General features: G+C 38.5%; 1 protein-coding gene across 2 annotated transcripts in view; it reads right to left on the reverse strand.

The window, feature by feature from the left end:
• The window catches only part of tenm4 (teneurin transmembrane protein 4), a 220,303-nt gene that overhangs the window by 160,987 nt on the left and 42,622 nt on the right, over window positions 1-16,694 (reverse strand). For both annotated transcript variants that reach the window (XM_053647427.1, XM_053647425.1), the window contains exons 2-3: window positions 2,996-3,278; window positions 82-354 (exon numbers count right to left, since the gene is read on the reverse strand). In XM_053647427.1, coding sequence (XP_053503402.1) covers window positions 82-354; window positions 2,996-3,221 — 499 coding nt within the window. In that variant the 5' untranslated portion in view covers window positions 3,222-3,278. The remainder of the gene's footprint in view (window positions 1-81; window positions 355-2,995; window positions 3,279-16,694) is intronic.

Consider the following 16,694-nt stretch of genomic DNA (forward strand, 5'->3'; position numbering starts at 1 on the left):
AATGGAGCCAAATTGGCTTCTTAAAAGCTCATTAGTGTGGAACACAGAGCATGTAGAATAAGGAGGGAACTGAACGCTCACCATTCTCCGTGTTTTCGTGCTCCGTGTCCGTCAGAGTCAGGTTGGAGTTGGCTCTGCTGGACAGACATGAGCTGCGGCCTGACTTCATGTTTCCTCGTCCCCACAGGCGGATGGCATGCTCTGGGGACACAATCCCGTCTGTCTCGGTGTCTGCGTCTGAGCCTACGCTGAGTGAGTAGTCACGGTGTGGCATTGCCATGTCTGAGCGGTATGCCACCATGCGAGGAGCCACAGGCTCACCAAAGCCCAGATCTCGCAGAGAAAAATCTGCTCCTAAAAAGCAAATTCACAAAGAAGCAAGTGTCAAATGTATATCCGTACATACACGATTTAGCCCCATGAACTCCCAGGATCCATCAGTAGGTCCAGAATTACATTCCTCCCTCTCTACCTACTGTATATGCCTTTCCTATTAGTTTCCCTGCTGTTTGGTAATGAATTGTTACTGAACAATTCATTACCGAAAAATATACACATTTAAGTTGAAGAACTGATTAAGTTCTTCAAATCAGAAAGAAGATGCTATGTGATAGTAAGTGCTATGGAAAATGATGTGCATTCTATATAGTCATTAATCAATGGAGAAATAACATAAAATGAAGAAATACATGGAGACAACCTGGACCTCCAGTGAAATACAAAAATGAAAGTACTGTAGCGTTGACATTTGACAGTTTGATGCACATGGCAACTGCATCTACAGGCACTACAACGTGGAGTACTTGAACTTTGCCAACTTTGAAAAACGATGTCTAATTAGCATTCACTTTCCACCAGATTTTTCGACATGTTTTATTTCTACCATGCTATGTGGGCACTTAATATCCACTTGAACTGTAGCGTCCAAGTGCTAAACAGGGAGTGATTTAAATCCTGACTAATTTGAAAAGTTCCCATTTACACAGCAGTGCTTTAGAACACCTGCACTTCATTCTGGCAGCAAAAAAAAGAAAAGAAAAACCAACGCTGCAACAAAAGAATATTAATATTGTCTAGAGCACATGGCATTATACTATATGCTGTGCAATAATAGTAGATGCATTATCCACTTAACCATGCTGATTGATTTAACAGTAACAGGCACAAGATTACTACATTTGCTACAACATTTATTTCATTAGTATAGAATACTACCCTTTTTTTTCTAGATTACACAAATTCATTTATAATTTATGTCAATCATTAATCTTGTTATATCTTCCTTATGTTGTTCTAAAAAGCAGGAAGCTATCAAAGTCACTTAACTGAAACTCGATATTGATATCTGGCTCTATATGTGTATTATTACACTACTGTTATTCTTGTATTATAATAGTGGCATAAAATCAAATAAAATCAACAGAAACTAATTAAATTGTTAACTGCAATTATGTGTATGACAATTAATCATAATCTTGATAGACCTTATGTCAGCTTGTTTCAGCAAACCCTTCCCAGAACCAGCTCAGTGTATTAATCAGGAAATATAGAATGAGTAAGACAATAGCAAATGATATATTTGTGGTGTATCTCTAGTAACCATGATGGTTATTAGATCAAACTGTAAAGTTCTGATCTGCAGTATTCTGACTACGTCTAGAATAAAGTACATGATGTCAGAGTCAGTTCTGATTAAGCATGACAGGGTGTGTTGTAAAAGGAAAATAATCAAAGACAAGGTCATGTCATGGTGAGTTACTGTACCACCCCAAAGCTGATTATTTTCCAATAACAGTTCTTCCCAAAGAACAAATATATGAATGACACATTGTGCATTTGACTAGTATGACAAGTCCATGAAACAAGTTCCAGTTATCACTTGCATTATAACAGCTGTAAACAGCTTCTCTTTTCTCTCTCTCTCTCTCTCTCTCTCTCTCTCTCTCTCTCTCGTGAAGTCTTGGAAAAAAAAAAAACACAGTTTATCGTCTGACCTGAAGACTTTCCTATATCAGAAACTTAAAGCTCCAGCTTTACCTCTGATTGTTCCACCGGAGACTCATTTGTAAAATGCTAAACTGCTATTATAGAAAATTAATCAACATATTCTGACCAATCAGAATTTTTTAACAGATGTCAAACTCAATTCTGGAGAGTTTTCTAACACTAAACTCACCGTATGCAGTCTTTGGTAGTTAGCAGATGAGAAATAGGTGTGTTAAAGTGCTGAGGCTTTCCAGGACTGAAGTCTGCCACCCCTGCATTAGAAGGTCATAAAAGACACCCGTGGACTGGCATTGGCATTCACCCCAGCCTCTCTCTTTAAACTCCTGCTGGGCTAATGGCAGGGCTACAATGCAGCCTTTTATCTATTTATGTTTGGATGCTGCGTTTTTTTAATGACTGAAAGTAAATCTAATTAATAGCAAACCAAATCTTCACAGTGTTTTCTCACCTAATTGCTTGAATGTGATCCCTTTGTGAAGCATATCTCAGGGATACAGTGCCTATCTCAAAAAACCTGCTGATACTTATGGAGCTTTTCATGTCAACAGCTGAATGTAACAGATATACACTTCAGCGTGAGGTGGGGAAAAAAAAAGAGAAGAATGATCTGAAAACCAAGGTGACTCTGCTATTTAAAATTTCATCAAAAGAATATGGAGTTATAATGATACACAGGTTCATCCTGACACTCATCATGGAGATCTAACGAGTATGGTCTGGCAATGGTGAATTAATTAGACTGTAGACGTTAAACCAGATTGTTTGGATATCCAGTATGCCAGCACTTCATTATTTTCATCTATTTCTGCTAAGTGCAAAGCTCTGAATGACATCACATTATTAGTTGCCCATTACTATACTGGAGTATAGCAGAATGTGAACTTTTCGCTTTAAAATTAATTTTTTTTTGTTATTACTTCGAGACTGTCCAACCAGCATGGAATACTGTAATTGGTTGAAGCCTCAGGACCTTGTCTTTAGTCCCTACCTTGCCTGCTGAACTCGTCCACTTCATGATGCACTACATCTTTGACACGTGTGCCGTAGGCCACTCGGGAGTCCTGCTCAAAGGCTTTGAGGGTTTCGCTGGAGCTGTATGACTTGGGCTTGAGCTTGCCATCCTCACTGTCGGCTGAAGAGCTGGTGTAGCGGTGCTCTGTGTCCCGCCGTGCCGTCAGAGAGCGGTACGGTCTACGTTCCTTCACTTCCATCATGAGCTCTTCTTGTTTCTCCACATCAAATGGGATTGAGCTGGTTTAGCCCCTGTAAGTCTAAAACGGGAAATGATATGAAGTTATGGGGGTGCTTTTATTCTTTGGACATGCTATGATGATGCTTTGCGTCTGCATTTAATTCATACGACTCACGTGGCCCAGTAACATGCATTTCAAAGTGAGAAATGGAGTGAGGTAGTGAGGCAATATTAGTAATAGTAGTAGTAACATTAGTAGTAATAGCAGTAATATTAGTAGTAGTAGTAATATAATTAGTAGTAGTAGTAGTAGTAGTAACATTAGTAGTAGTAGCAGTAATATTAGTAGTAGTAGTAATATTATTATTAGTAGTAGTAGTAGTAGTAATAATATTAGTAGTAGTAACAGTAGTAGTAAAAACACTAGTAGCAGTAATATTAGTAGTAGTAGTAGTAGTAACAGTAGTAGTAAAAACACTAGTAGTAGTAATATTCGTAGTAGTAGTAGCAGCAGCAGTAGTAGTAGTAGTAGTAGTAGCAGTAGTAACAGTAGTAGTAAAAACACTAGTAGCAGTAATATTAGTAGTGGTATTGTTATTTATTCTAACGCTCCCATCATTTTAATGTCTTTGGTGAAGGTAATACCCTAAACATGGCAAGATCATGTAGAAAAGAAGAGAAGTTTCACACTTATTTTTCCTTCAGTCCCTTCAGACAAAAGTAAATTCATACAAACAGACCCAGGCATCCACTGAAATATATTTTTGTGCCATTTCATGCCATTGATAAGTCGGTATGTGATGAGAGTAAGCAAAATTAAACAATGCCTTGCTTGAGATGATCCTCAGCTTGGCGTCTATCCCTTTTTCAGCCCAAACTTCCACAGCAACATTTCTGTGGCTTTGATAAAAACACAGAAGCACCCAGCGCAGGAAGCCAGTGGGATTCATTTTGATAAAATACAGCGCAACAAATCTTGTGGCCATAAACTTTATGGTTTGAGTCCTGTCACAAATACCACCCACCCCACCCCACTCCCCATTTTATGAGCGTCAGAGAGAAATGGAGCACTTCCAGCTGCTTTTTAAGTGGCAGGTGTCCTTCCATGGTCGAGAGCAATACTGCGGCCCATCAACTCCAATCATAAACATAAAACCCACAGTGGTGGTCACTGACAAGACAAAACTATAAAAATCCATAAAATATATAAGAAAATGAAATTAATTACGAACATATGTGGAAATAAATTATTCATGCTGATAGCACCATCATTTCCACAGCCCCATGTATTCACTACATACGTGTGTAATATGCTAATGTTTTGTATGTTTTGAACTAGGTTTCTGTATTTGCATTTTGCATTTCATAGGGAAAGAACACCCTGTCATGTTAGGTGAAACAAGTGAAAAATACCTGATAAATCTGCAATCCGATGTCAGGCGTGTTGTAATGGAAGCTTGCCATGCAACAGTTTGCATGCTAATGTAATTGCGCAATATAAAGTAGCTGGAGGCGGAAGTGAAAACAAAATGGCAGTGGCGCTGAGATGAATTGCTTGACTTCAGCAATGAAATGGTGCCTTGGTGAGGTTATGGGTGTGGACAGCGATTTATAGGGCTCCCTGTTCTCCCCCAGTAGGTAATCACATGATATTGTGTGACCATGAACAGGCTTAGAGCATGTCGATGTGGATTTATAAAGTTGATTAGAGGTTGGGTCATTGTTTTCTCTGGGGCTTGGTTAAAGTGGAGAGATTTCCCCACTTGATTCATTTAATTTGCTCCAGTCAAGCTCTGTGCAAATTCTGGCCTCCAAACCAAGTGTGTCATGCAGCACAGGGCTGAATTATGTGGATTCACCTGAGAATCAAACTCATTCTATGGGCTGGAGGATTCTGCCTTAAATGGGTAGTAAACTGATTCACCATCTTATGAGTTTTATATGGATTGCAGCTTTGCAACTGGTGATCACCAGCAGTGTCATAACTCAGAGCAGCAGTACGGTTTTATGAGTGCTGGTTAAACATCTACAAAATTAAGAAGTGTAAATCTGCTTGCATAGCAAAAAAATAAAACTTCTACTAGCAGTATTTTCTGATCTCAATTCACAACATACAGGTAGATAAGTATAAAGCTCTTAGCTAGTATAAGCTCTAAAGCTAATATGCTATCAATGTAATGAGACAGACTCGCAGTCCGCAGTAAACTAGACGAAAACCCCCTCCTTCTATAGGCTCTTTATTGTCAAGCCCATTGTGGCAGAAGGGTCACCTTTTGTATGGACTGACAGCTAAAAAGATGGTTGTGATTAATGGCTGGGAGACCTCGGAGCATGGACCTCAGTCATTGACAAAAACAGCTTTTCTCTTAAAGACCCGAGGGAGTCCTTCAGCTGCCGATTCTGCATTGCAGAGCCTTTTGATTCTGGGCTACTAATTTTTTTCAGCATTTAACGAAGGTTCTCGGGACTATGCTAATGCATTTAAGGCCTTATGTTGAAGTTTGGGGGTTGTTTACATGCATTGTCTTAATTCCAAGAGAGTTGGCCTCAGAGAAACATCCTCAATGCCTTTGCGCATATGCGTTCATGTTGTTGTTGGACGGCTGGTATGTGTAAGGTTGTACCTTTAAGGCCATGGGAAAGCGTTCAGTCCTTTTCAATAAAGCAACTGGCATCACAAGCACTATGACAGCTGGTGCCTCGTGCAAATACATATATCTGAAAGCAGAGCCGTGACTGACTGGCATGTTGCTACTAAGAATTTAAGCTCAGGTTCGCTGAAAAACTAAGAGAACATTCTCACTTTTGTTTTTCTTTGATAGAACATTTGGTGGTATGAATAAACTGGAGAAAAAAAAGGGAGACGCGTCTGTTTTTATCTAATCCCTGGAGTTCAGCGGCGGCTAAAAACAGGATAACAAGAAGCTGAAAGCCTTGGATTTATGCCCTGTTGTACAAGCCGTGTAAAATAACAGAATATGACTGACAGAAGAAATGTAAAGGAAATGTAACCAATCTGCAGCAGTTTCCAACGTGTCAAAAATATGAAAATACTTTAGCGCATTAATAACACATTCACTGTTATTTCTCCTTCAGTTTGTCACTCAAAATGTAAAAAAAAAAAAATCTGATGCAATGTTGACATAAGCAAGTGCTAAACTGTATATCTACTCTTCTTAACTTCCTGCTGTCCCTAGAGGCAAATTGCACCTTATTATCCAACCTGTTGTGTTTACTTTCAAATCTTTGGCTGTCCACAATGTAGGGCACTAAAATGATGTCTGTAAGGTATATTTTGCAGACTGATTTTTGTCCCTGTAATGCTAGCTATATATATATATATATATATATATATATATATATATATATATATATATATATATATATATATATATATATATACATACATACACACAATTCATGTTTCCTTGTTGCATGAAAAAAATCTGCAAACTCCCACTCCTGTACAAACAAACACAAACTTTGCTTTTTTAAATAAAGCAATGAAGCACCCGATTGAGTGACCCAACCATCAGGGTGCTGAGTTCCATTAAAGCAGAGAAAGCAAGAAGCATTGTAAAGCACGTCTTGAGGGCCAGGACCCGCGGTGTTAGCCTCAATCTGTTACATTCCAGTGTCTAAACGGTCTCAAAAACTGGTTGTAATTGGCAATATACAATAAGGTTGATCTCAATGACCCTTATTAATTAAAGTATACTGTATAATCAAATATATTTTTTTAAAATCCCACAGACAGTGAAAGAACCATGATTTGTGGTTATATATTAATAATATTAATAATAATAATAATAATAACCTCCACCAAAATCCAATAAATTGGATGAACCACAGCATTCTGAATTTTACTATTTGCACAGATACACACATCTCTGATCTTTTGATTATTATGAGCTTTGCTGTCTCTTTTGAAATTTACAACTTTATCACCTTTATTCTTGAAATTCTTTTTTCCTTCTAAAATATCATTGTTCTTTCATCCTATTAGCTCATACATATGCATATTTGGTCCATCAGGACATGTTTTGTGTATATACTATGAACATAAGATGGTAAATCAGGTTGTGGAATTAGTTACTATGTCGTTTCTGATGCTCATATTTACTAGGGGTGTAAAGATACACTCAGCTCGCAGTTCGATACATATCACAACACTGGGTTCACGATACGATACGTATCATGATATTTTGAACAAAATATCAAAAATATTTTTTTTATATAAAATGAAACTGAAATTCAAACAACAGATTTCCAAAACATTAACCATTTTCTATAACTTTCTTTGTTGTACATACAACTTCAAGAATTTACAATATTTTAAGATTTAATTTAACCTTCTGTATGTAAATTAACAATTGACTAGGTGGGTCACTGCACAATAAAACTGAATTTTAAATTGGGATAGCTGAAACCTAAGAGAGAACTTCTTAAATCAGTAAAAATGGCTAAATAAAAAACAACATTAAAATAAGTACTGTTCTGTTCAAGTAAGTTCAACTCAACACAAACAGCTTTTGGGTTTGTTTAGGCTACTTATAGGGTTTTTTTTTGCAAAATGCAGATGGAGCGCAGGAAGTGATTTTCAACATAGGAAGCAGTATCACAAACTCAAAATGCCTATGTTTTATGTCTTTTATGGTTGCTAAAATCGAGAAACTACAAGGAGCTTTTATCGTGTACCAAAAGTTGTTGTTCACTGGGGGGAAAACGCAGGAAAAAGTGGCTTGTAAACCTGTATATGTAAATACAACTTACATATGCTATGTTTATGTAACGTTAGCTGTTTCTGCACTTTGTAAAGTTAAAGTAATTGTTTCGCGATGATCCGTGCCTTTAGTGCCATTTCGGGGGACCTTTGAGAGTGGTTAACAACCTAATAACATAAAGTAAACAACCGTAACGCTAACATCGAGAGGCACAGCAGCGTTGAATGTTTGTTGCTGGGTTAATCCACAGGACAAAAAAAATGCCACTCACCTGGGCAAAAACCAAATGATAATCATTGTGGAGCACCTTGGTACTGAGGTCGTTGACCCACCCACTAACAAAAAAGTTGCATGCCTCCATACTTTTGTATGCTTTCATTTGTTTTCTGGAGTAGAAGCATGTCTTCAAGGTAGTTGCTTATATATCTACCACCTTTAACCTATGACACAGTTTAAGATGTTGCCTTCAAGAGCTATAAAACATTTCACTAATATATTATTATTATTATTATTATTATTCACTAATATAGTCAGTGAAACTCCATTAGACTTTATTTATTATCAAATAACATGGAACACGAGATGCTGAAATGCAAACCCGAACTGTAAAAAGGCAAAGCTTTACAATCCAAAGCTGTAATTGTATCTCAAAAAATGTTTTTAAAAAAATAATAAATAATTTTAAAAAAATGTAATTAATAAAAGCAGGCTCATTTTCATTCAGCAGGTCTATTCATTCAGCAATCTGAGCTAAGTGGAATTATTCAGTCCTCCAATGCAGAAACAAATCTCCACCACTATTATCTGCCATCGGAGCCATTTTGTGGTTTGGCATACAGAATAATATTGTTCCTTTCCCTTAAGCAATGGAAACAAGTGTGCTGCTCAACTGATGGTTTAGATTATGATAAACTTCTGGAGATGATTACACTGATGAATAGAATTTGTTAAAGTACAACAACAATTGTCGAGGGAAAAGCAGACTTGACCACATGAGACTGTAAGCCACGGGAAAAGGGAACGTTCTGCTCAGTAAGGATAAGTTTACCAGCACTGGGCAGTCTCATGCGTGACCCATCAGCATGCTTGTGAAATTCTACCTCAGGCAAACATAATGAAAATGGATGCAATATGTTGAGCTTAAAACATAAGAAGCTTACATGGAATCACCTGCCTTTAGGAGGTCAATAAACACATGCCACTGGTCACATGCTAGATATCTGAATTAATGCTAGCTCTCATGCTTAAACAATTCACTCGCAAATTTCCACTGTTACAAACCAACTGGTAAGTAGGATCCCACAACTTTGACCTAAAAGGACACTACAAGAGAATACAATAAGGTTAGGAGGTGGACAAAGAAATGTGTGCTTTTTCCATGCATGCTAATAATGCCTAATCCTAGTCAGCTAATTTAACATAAGCTAATTTGACAGGATTTCTGAGAACTTTGACTTTGAAACATTGTCATATTTATAAATGTTCATATTCACTACTAATGCTACATAGCTAGCTAAAATAAGATCATTTTCTGAGGGGAATTCTAAAGCCATATTTATAAATGCTCATATGATAATGATATTGAGTGTTTATTGATCACATAAACATTACATAGTGAAAAGCACAGTGAAATTCTTTTCTTCGCATACCCCAGCATGTCAGGAAGCTGGGGTCAGAGCGCAGGGTCAGCCATGACACAGCGCCCCAAGAGCAGTGAGGGTTAAGGGCCTTGCTCAAGGGTCTAACAGTGGCAGCTCGGCAGGGCCTAGAGCCATAACCACTAAGCCACCACTGCCATATTCAATACCAGTGCTAGCTATCTAGTAAAAACAATACAATTTGACAGGATTTCTGAAAGAAATTCTGAAAGTCATGTTTATATATTCACTGCCAATGTTAGCTAACTACTAATATAAATACATCTGACAGGATTTCTGAAAGAAACATTAAGTCATATTTATAAATGATCATATTCAGTACCAACGCTTCATAGCTAGTTAAAATAACATAATCTGACAGATTTCTGAGAGGAATTTATTAAATATTCATATTCATATCACTGGGAATGGTAGCTATCTAAGATGAGTTGACAGCATTTTAGTTTTCCTAGTGTCATTGACCTGGACTAAGCAGCTTAGAGTAGATGCAGAAACAGCACTTGTATTCTCTGCATAAGAAAACTGTAAGGTATATTAGCTAGGAGAGAATGAGCTTTAAAAGACATTTTGTGTATTTAAAAAGAGCAGTGCAAACTTCGGATAACTCAGTGTAGTCAGTATTTGAGGTTTCCATCCACCTTTATATTTTAACCCGTTAAACTGCTTGCCCGTTTTTCCTGCTTCCAACACATCAACTTCAAGAACTAACTGTTCACTTGCTGCTTAATTCACCCCACCCCTTGACAGGTGCCATTGTAACAAGATAATCAATGGTATTCACCTCACCTGTCGGTGGTTGAAAACCTCCATTGTGACAGTAGTTGGAGTCTTCTCTGCCGTTCCCTCTTCCCTGCTCAAACACACCAACATCAACTCACGAAGGAGCTGTTAATTAGCTGACTACTTGAATCAGGTGTATTACGTCAGGAAAAACAATTATAGGTTGGGAGCCGCTGCCTTAAAGATAAACCTAGACACCCAGAGTCATAACAGAACTGAGGAACTTAGATTACATCCATACAGATCTAAGAGTGGCCTGAAAGCACCACTCACTTCCTTTGCAGAGGCCCTTTCACATGCCTGCTCGGCTCTGAGAAAGGTGTGTTTTTAATAGTCGAGGATGGGGAGAGGAGGATGGGGAGAATTCAATTCAGCAGTCTTGAGCAAGACAGAGGAGGCATAGCAGTGTGTCTAGTGGGGTTTTGCGTGCACATGTACATGTGAGTGTATGTGTACATGAGGGAGGTTGTGTTATTCAGAGCCCTCCCGCTTCCAGGATCAAACAGGGAAGTCTGGCAGCATATAAAACCAGAATTGGTAAAAGCCTTAATGTAAACAAAAAGTAGCCGAGACCTGCTGCTGCTGTATTCTCCCTCCAACTAATCACTTTCCTGACATTGTAGGCTTCAGGCAGAGAGCGAGAGAGAGCGAGAGAGAGAGCAAGAGAGCAAGGCAGTAGGCCTACAGCTAGCGTAATGCTTTCCATCCATCCCAGTAAATAACAGAGAGGGTGGCACTGGTGAATAGGGAGGGTGTACGAGGTACATTTATTCACTTTCCACACTGATGTACATCCCTGACCTTGGCTGAAGCCATCAAACGTTAACAGCACACTGTTCAGCAAGAAAACGTCGGGTTGTTCATTAACAACGCCAAAAGGAGACATAAATTGTTTTCAAGAGAGGGCTATGCCATGCTAGCACAGGTGTGAGGAGATGTCAGAGGGAAGTATGCTGGATGGTGTGTGTAGAAAGGAACGAGCATGTATTAACGTGTGAGATGCTCAAATATCACAGATCACGCCTGGAAGAGGAGGAAATAAACAATCTTGACTCAGCCGACTTAATCCTTGGACAGCAAATGAGCCAAGGTTGAGAAAGAGGGAAGAAATAAAAAAAGGCAGCATGAGTGAGACAGAGAGAGGCAAAAAAAAAGAATGTGTGGGTCCTCTGCAAAAAAAGCAGTGGGTGCTCGTGGCTAGGGAACTGGTGTGTGTTTTCATGCCATCATGGCTCATTAAGCAGAAAGTATGCTTCACTTTTTACGTGTGCGCTAGAAACAGCATACAATACGCGTGACACAAATTTCGTCATCAGCAGAGTACGCGCGTACTGTAGTGTGCCAGATTTTTCAGGTCACACGTGCATTTAATTATTTTGCACTATTTAGTTGTTCCACAAGGAGGCAGCGGTGACCCAGGGCTGTTTATTCTCAAGGTAGTTGAAGAAAAAAACGGAAGAGACGGAAACGAGTGTTGGTTAGAAAGTATCCGTATTTGTATAATTCTAGTCTTAAAGTGTATAAGGATTTGTATATGGGTGCTAATCTTTTCGAGAGATTGCCCAAGCATTGTTCTTCGTGCTGTTGTGATTCTTCTTCGTTGTCGTCTTTCGCACCAGAAGACCTGCATTGCTGCTCTGTACTGACTCTTGTAGGCCAGGAGGGGTAGTGCAAGTTGTCATAATGTGCATGCTTCGACCACCTGTGTACGCGTACGTGTCAAATGTAGCATACTTTGAAAGGCTATGCGTACGACTGTGCATACGCTAGCATACACGTAAAAAAAAAATGAAGTATACCAGAGGCTTTAGAGTGCAATTACTGATTATTATGCTGGCCTGACCGGGCAGGCCTCTGATTTACAGCCATGGTTGACGGTGAGAGCGGTCCTAAACCAGCTAAGCAATAATCAACAGTGTGTAATCCCACCAGCACTGGAGGCCAGCCCAGTATGACCGGCTACTCAAACTCCAAAACACATGTTCCTCACTGGAGCCAGAGCGGAGACGGCACAAGCTCTAGTGCCCAATCCCTGAGCTCCTTGACTCGCAATGAGATTGCCGAAGCATAGAACTGCTCACACTTCTCCATCTCCTTTTCTCCTACCTCTAAGGCATGGTCCTGTGCTTACACACAAGAAGATCAGTGCTGTGTGAGGCTCGTGTAGGTTTTCAGTACCAGTGGAGGGTGTATGTAGCATTTCAGCTTTACACACTGCAGCGGTTTAAAAATACACTAGCAATGTGCTAGCAGAGATGGTGCCTTCAAAAAAGCATCTTATCCCTGGGCTCTCTCTTTGTGTGTGTATGTGTGTGTGCATGTGCGCGTCAAGGCTGAGTGCCGAGGCCTATTCCCATGCCACACGCTATTTTTCAGCAGTATGGCATCATGTGTTTTTCATGGCTCTCTGTTTGTCTGAGCAGAATGATAGATGCTTGAAAACTATGCTTCTTTTATTTAGACGAAGCACACTTAGCCCCCCCCCCCCCCCCCCACACACACACACATTTTACACTTACATTTCATTCGCAAGATGCTTTTATCCAAACCACAATAATTGAGTACAGACAAGATGCCATCTGACAATACAGCTGAGCAGTTGAGGATTAAGGGTATGGCTGGGCGAGATGACAATATGACACTGATATTGCAGTAAATTACATCATTGACATAGTTATGACATGCTAGTGTGTGTGGCACTGGCACTTTGCAGGTGTACGCTTAGATACTATTGCTTAGCAATTAATGATTAGTTATGGATATAAATAAGACCATTGAAATTGCGCTTTTTGACTAGCATCATAAACTCTTTTTTTTTCCCCAGTCGTCTTTAAACATTGTTTTCAATTTCTGCTTTTTTTTTTTAACAATCCATGCCATCACTTCATTAGTCAGACCAGAGAAATCAAATGTCAAATCTGTGAAAACTTTCTTGATGTGCTGCCTTCAGGTAAATGGGATGGTCCATGTGGTGGACTACAGACATGATTTTTATACGTTTATCAGCTCTGATATAAAAAATTTTGTGTTCTCGGCTCGATCAGCTGGAATTCTTTGCTGGGTCACACTGCTGTGTGTTAATCATCTTCTAGTCCTTCATTAGTGTCTGACCACAGCACTGCTTATGGCTGGATATTTTTGGTTATCAACCCAGCAGTTATATTCAGGTTCACTGCTGTGCTAAAAAATGGTCCACTACCTAAATAATATCTGGTCAGTGATGGACGTTGTAGAAGAATGGGCAATGGTAGGTAAAAAAAAAAAAATTAAATACACAAAACACACAAAATAATGTCATACTATTCACCATTAGTAATTTCAACTCACAGCATCGTGGAACACATACACATAAAGGTCTAATATCAGGCCTGCTTAATTAAAGATCTCATATATATAACAATATAAATTATTATATAAGTATATATATGGCGCACATATGGAAAAGTACCTCATGCCCACGGTTAAATATGGTGGTGGCTCTTTAATGTTTTGGGGCTGTTTTTCTGCCAGAAGACCTGGACATTTTGTTAGGATACATGGCATCATGGACTCTCTCAAATATCGACAGATATTAAATGAAAACCTGACTGCCTCTGCCAGAAAGCTTAAAATGGACCGTGGTTGGATCTTCCAGCAGGACAATGATCCAAAACATACATCAAAATCAACACAACAATGATTTCTGCCATGGCCATCCCAGTCCCCTGACTTGAAACCCATAGAAAACCTGTGGGGTGAACATTACGGCTGCAACTAACAATTATTTTGATAATCGGTCAATCTGTTGATTAGTTCTTCGATTAACTGATTAGTTGGATTAAAAGGACGATTTTTATTTTCTGTATTTTTTTGAAAATATGTTATTTCACATTCTGCCAAATGTTGTCCTTCAAACATTGTGCAAATTGAAGGCTATGGAAAAGGTATTAAATGCATCTATGTGGGCCATGCTATACACTGTGCAAAGGATTTTTTAAAATATTTAAAAATCACTATATTAAAAATGCTAAAAAAAAAGAAAAAGAAAAACAAAAGCACAAACTACGTGTTAACTGGTAAGAGGTCAGATGTTCTGCAGTAACACGCACATTCACTCATCTGAACACAGTAACATGTTCCTTTATTCTGTAAATGTATGACACTTCTTACATTTATATACAATTACATGTTATAACCCCATTTACGGTTACTGCTCTCATAAAAAAAAAAAAAACACTTTTGTTGCTTAATATAGCTGAATATAGCATCAAACATATTTGATCAAAATGAATATTTTAGTCAGTTATAGCGCTTCATTTCTATTTGCGTGATGTTTGATTGATGTGCATGCGCGGACTCGCGCTCATTCAGTGAAGTTTAACAGAGACTCGCTTGCTGTCAGGACGAGCCTTTATGTAAAATGGAAATAATGGCGTGAAATTCTAACATTTACATAAGGATATAAAGGTAAAAATGTCATTTCTGCACTGAAGAAAACATGTCCAGAACACATTAAACAGCACACGCGTCTGTCGCAGCACCTGACACGACAAGCCACGTTGATACACTTATGAGTTTGTTTGAAGCGCTTAATATAAAACATTCTCATGTTTTGGACGATCCGGATCGTGCACTTTTCCCGCAGCAGCTCACTCTGTGATCTCTGCTGTTTTTCACATGCGTTTTATTCATAGAAATGCGATTATCCCCATTGTGAAGTGACGTCACGGACGAGGTTCTCCACCGTGACATCACAGACCCGACTAATCCATAATGAAATTCGTGGTCAATTATTTTAATGATCGATTATTATTGATTAACTGTTGCAGCGCTAATATAAATATATACTGTTAGCTGTTGCAGCACTAATATAAATATATACTATGACAAGGCCATAAATATAAGCAAGACTTCACGTCAATGCTAAATAAGTTTCTCAGTCAGAAGCTATAGCATGTTGCTAATAATAGCACTGTACGTTTCCAGGCAGTCGAAAACACTCACAAAGCCCATCATATTACCAGCTAATCTATCACTGCCTTTCTGAACTGCTGTACTCACACATATCTCAATGTAATTGAAAATGAAAGGTTCACGTGGGACTTCAAAAACTAAAGTACATTTTAAAATAACATTTCTTCATTTTTCAGGAGTTACATCAGCAGAAGAGAGGGACGAAGCAGGAAAGACAAAAAAAATGGGCCAAATGAGAAAAAGTGACTGCGTCAAAGACATCTTTGATTAATTTCAAAATGTGCCCTGATTTTCAAGCAGCATCAATAGTAAATGTACAGCAGCACTAGAATAAAAGAAGATCACACTCAAATGACTTTGATGCACTTCACCAGTATAACCAGCATTAAAATCATTTTTTAAATCAAATCCAGCCTTTTTATTATCCAGTTATGATAAACCAGTTATTGACGATCTGGGTTCATAAGGAAAGGTAACTGGAATAAGGCCATGCACATAAAGATGTGTAGTTTGTTTTTCTGAATAATCTTTACTGAGTACTTCCTACAGTTCAGTGCTGCTGGATCTCAGAGCTGTCAATCTTCCGCCGCCTGCAGTTGGCAAGGTTAAGTATTTCTGAAGCTCCCAGCTGTATGCTGATGACTGGATGTACTTTGATCACTGACTGAAATCTAAAATATATACTGTAACTGTCTGTACTGAGACGGTAGAGGTTTGTGTACATCACATTGAGCTGAGTCACGTTATGTACTCGTGTCCACAGCCACTGTATTTTGGACACATCATATCAGTGAAGCAGTCTGGGAAAAACCTTAAACGTGCTGTTTTATAGCAGTGAATGACGAGCATCAATTTTTTTGGATAGTTCTTTGGATATGTGCTATAGTGACACATACATAAGATTCAGTTTGTCGATGGTAAAAAATACCAGCAGTCATATAACTGTGTGACGCACATGCACCATTGTTTACACGCAAAGCTGTAATGCTAAACAAAAAATAGCACATATAGCCAGAACAAAACCGACAGATTATTAATCAGAGATTATTTCAGCACTGATGCACGAACGTACAGAGATTAGTCAAGTGATGATGATGATGATGATGATGATGATGATGAGCCTCCTGTTCATTAAATATCATGACTAGAGAGACTGATATGAATGATGCATATTATTAAAGCGATTCATTTTTTCGTAACTAGTCATGTTTGGAAGGAAATATTTAAATATGATTTTCTCCTTTTTCACTTTTGAATGGGGAACCAGACTTTAACATAACAGAAGATATATCTTTACTTCTGGTACAGATATCATTTTCAGATATCATTTACAAAAAGTGTCCCAAAATTCTCCATACATGGGGACTATGTACACACGTT

Source organism: Ictalurus furcatus, chromosome 17, assembly GCF_023375685.1.
Source record: "Ictalurus furcatus strain D&B chromosome 17, Billie_1.0, whole genome shotgun sequence".
In the NCBI taxonomy this organism is placed as follows: domain Eukaryota; kingdom Metazoa; phylum Chordata; class Actinopteri; order Siluriformes; family Ictaluridae; genus Ictalurus; species Ictalurus furcatus.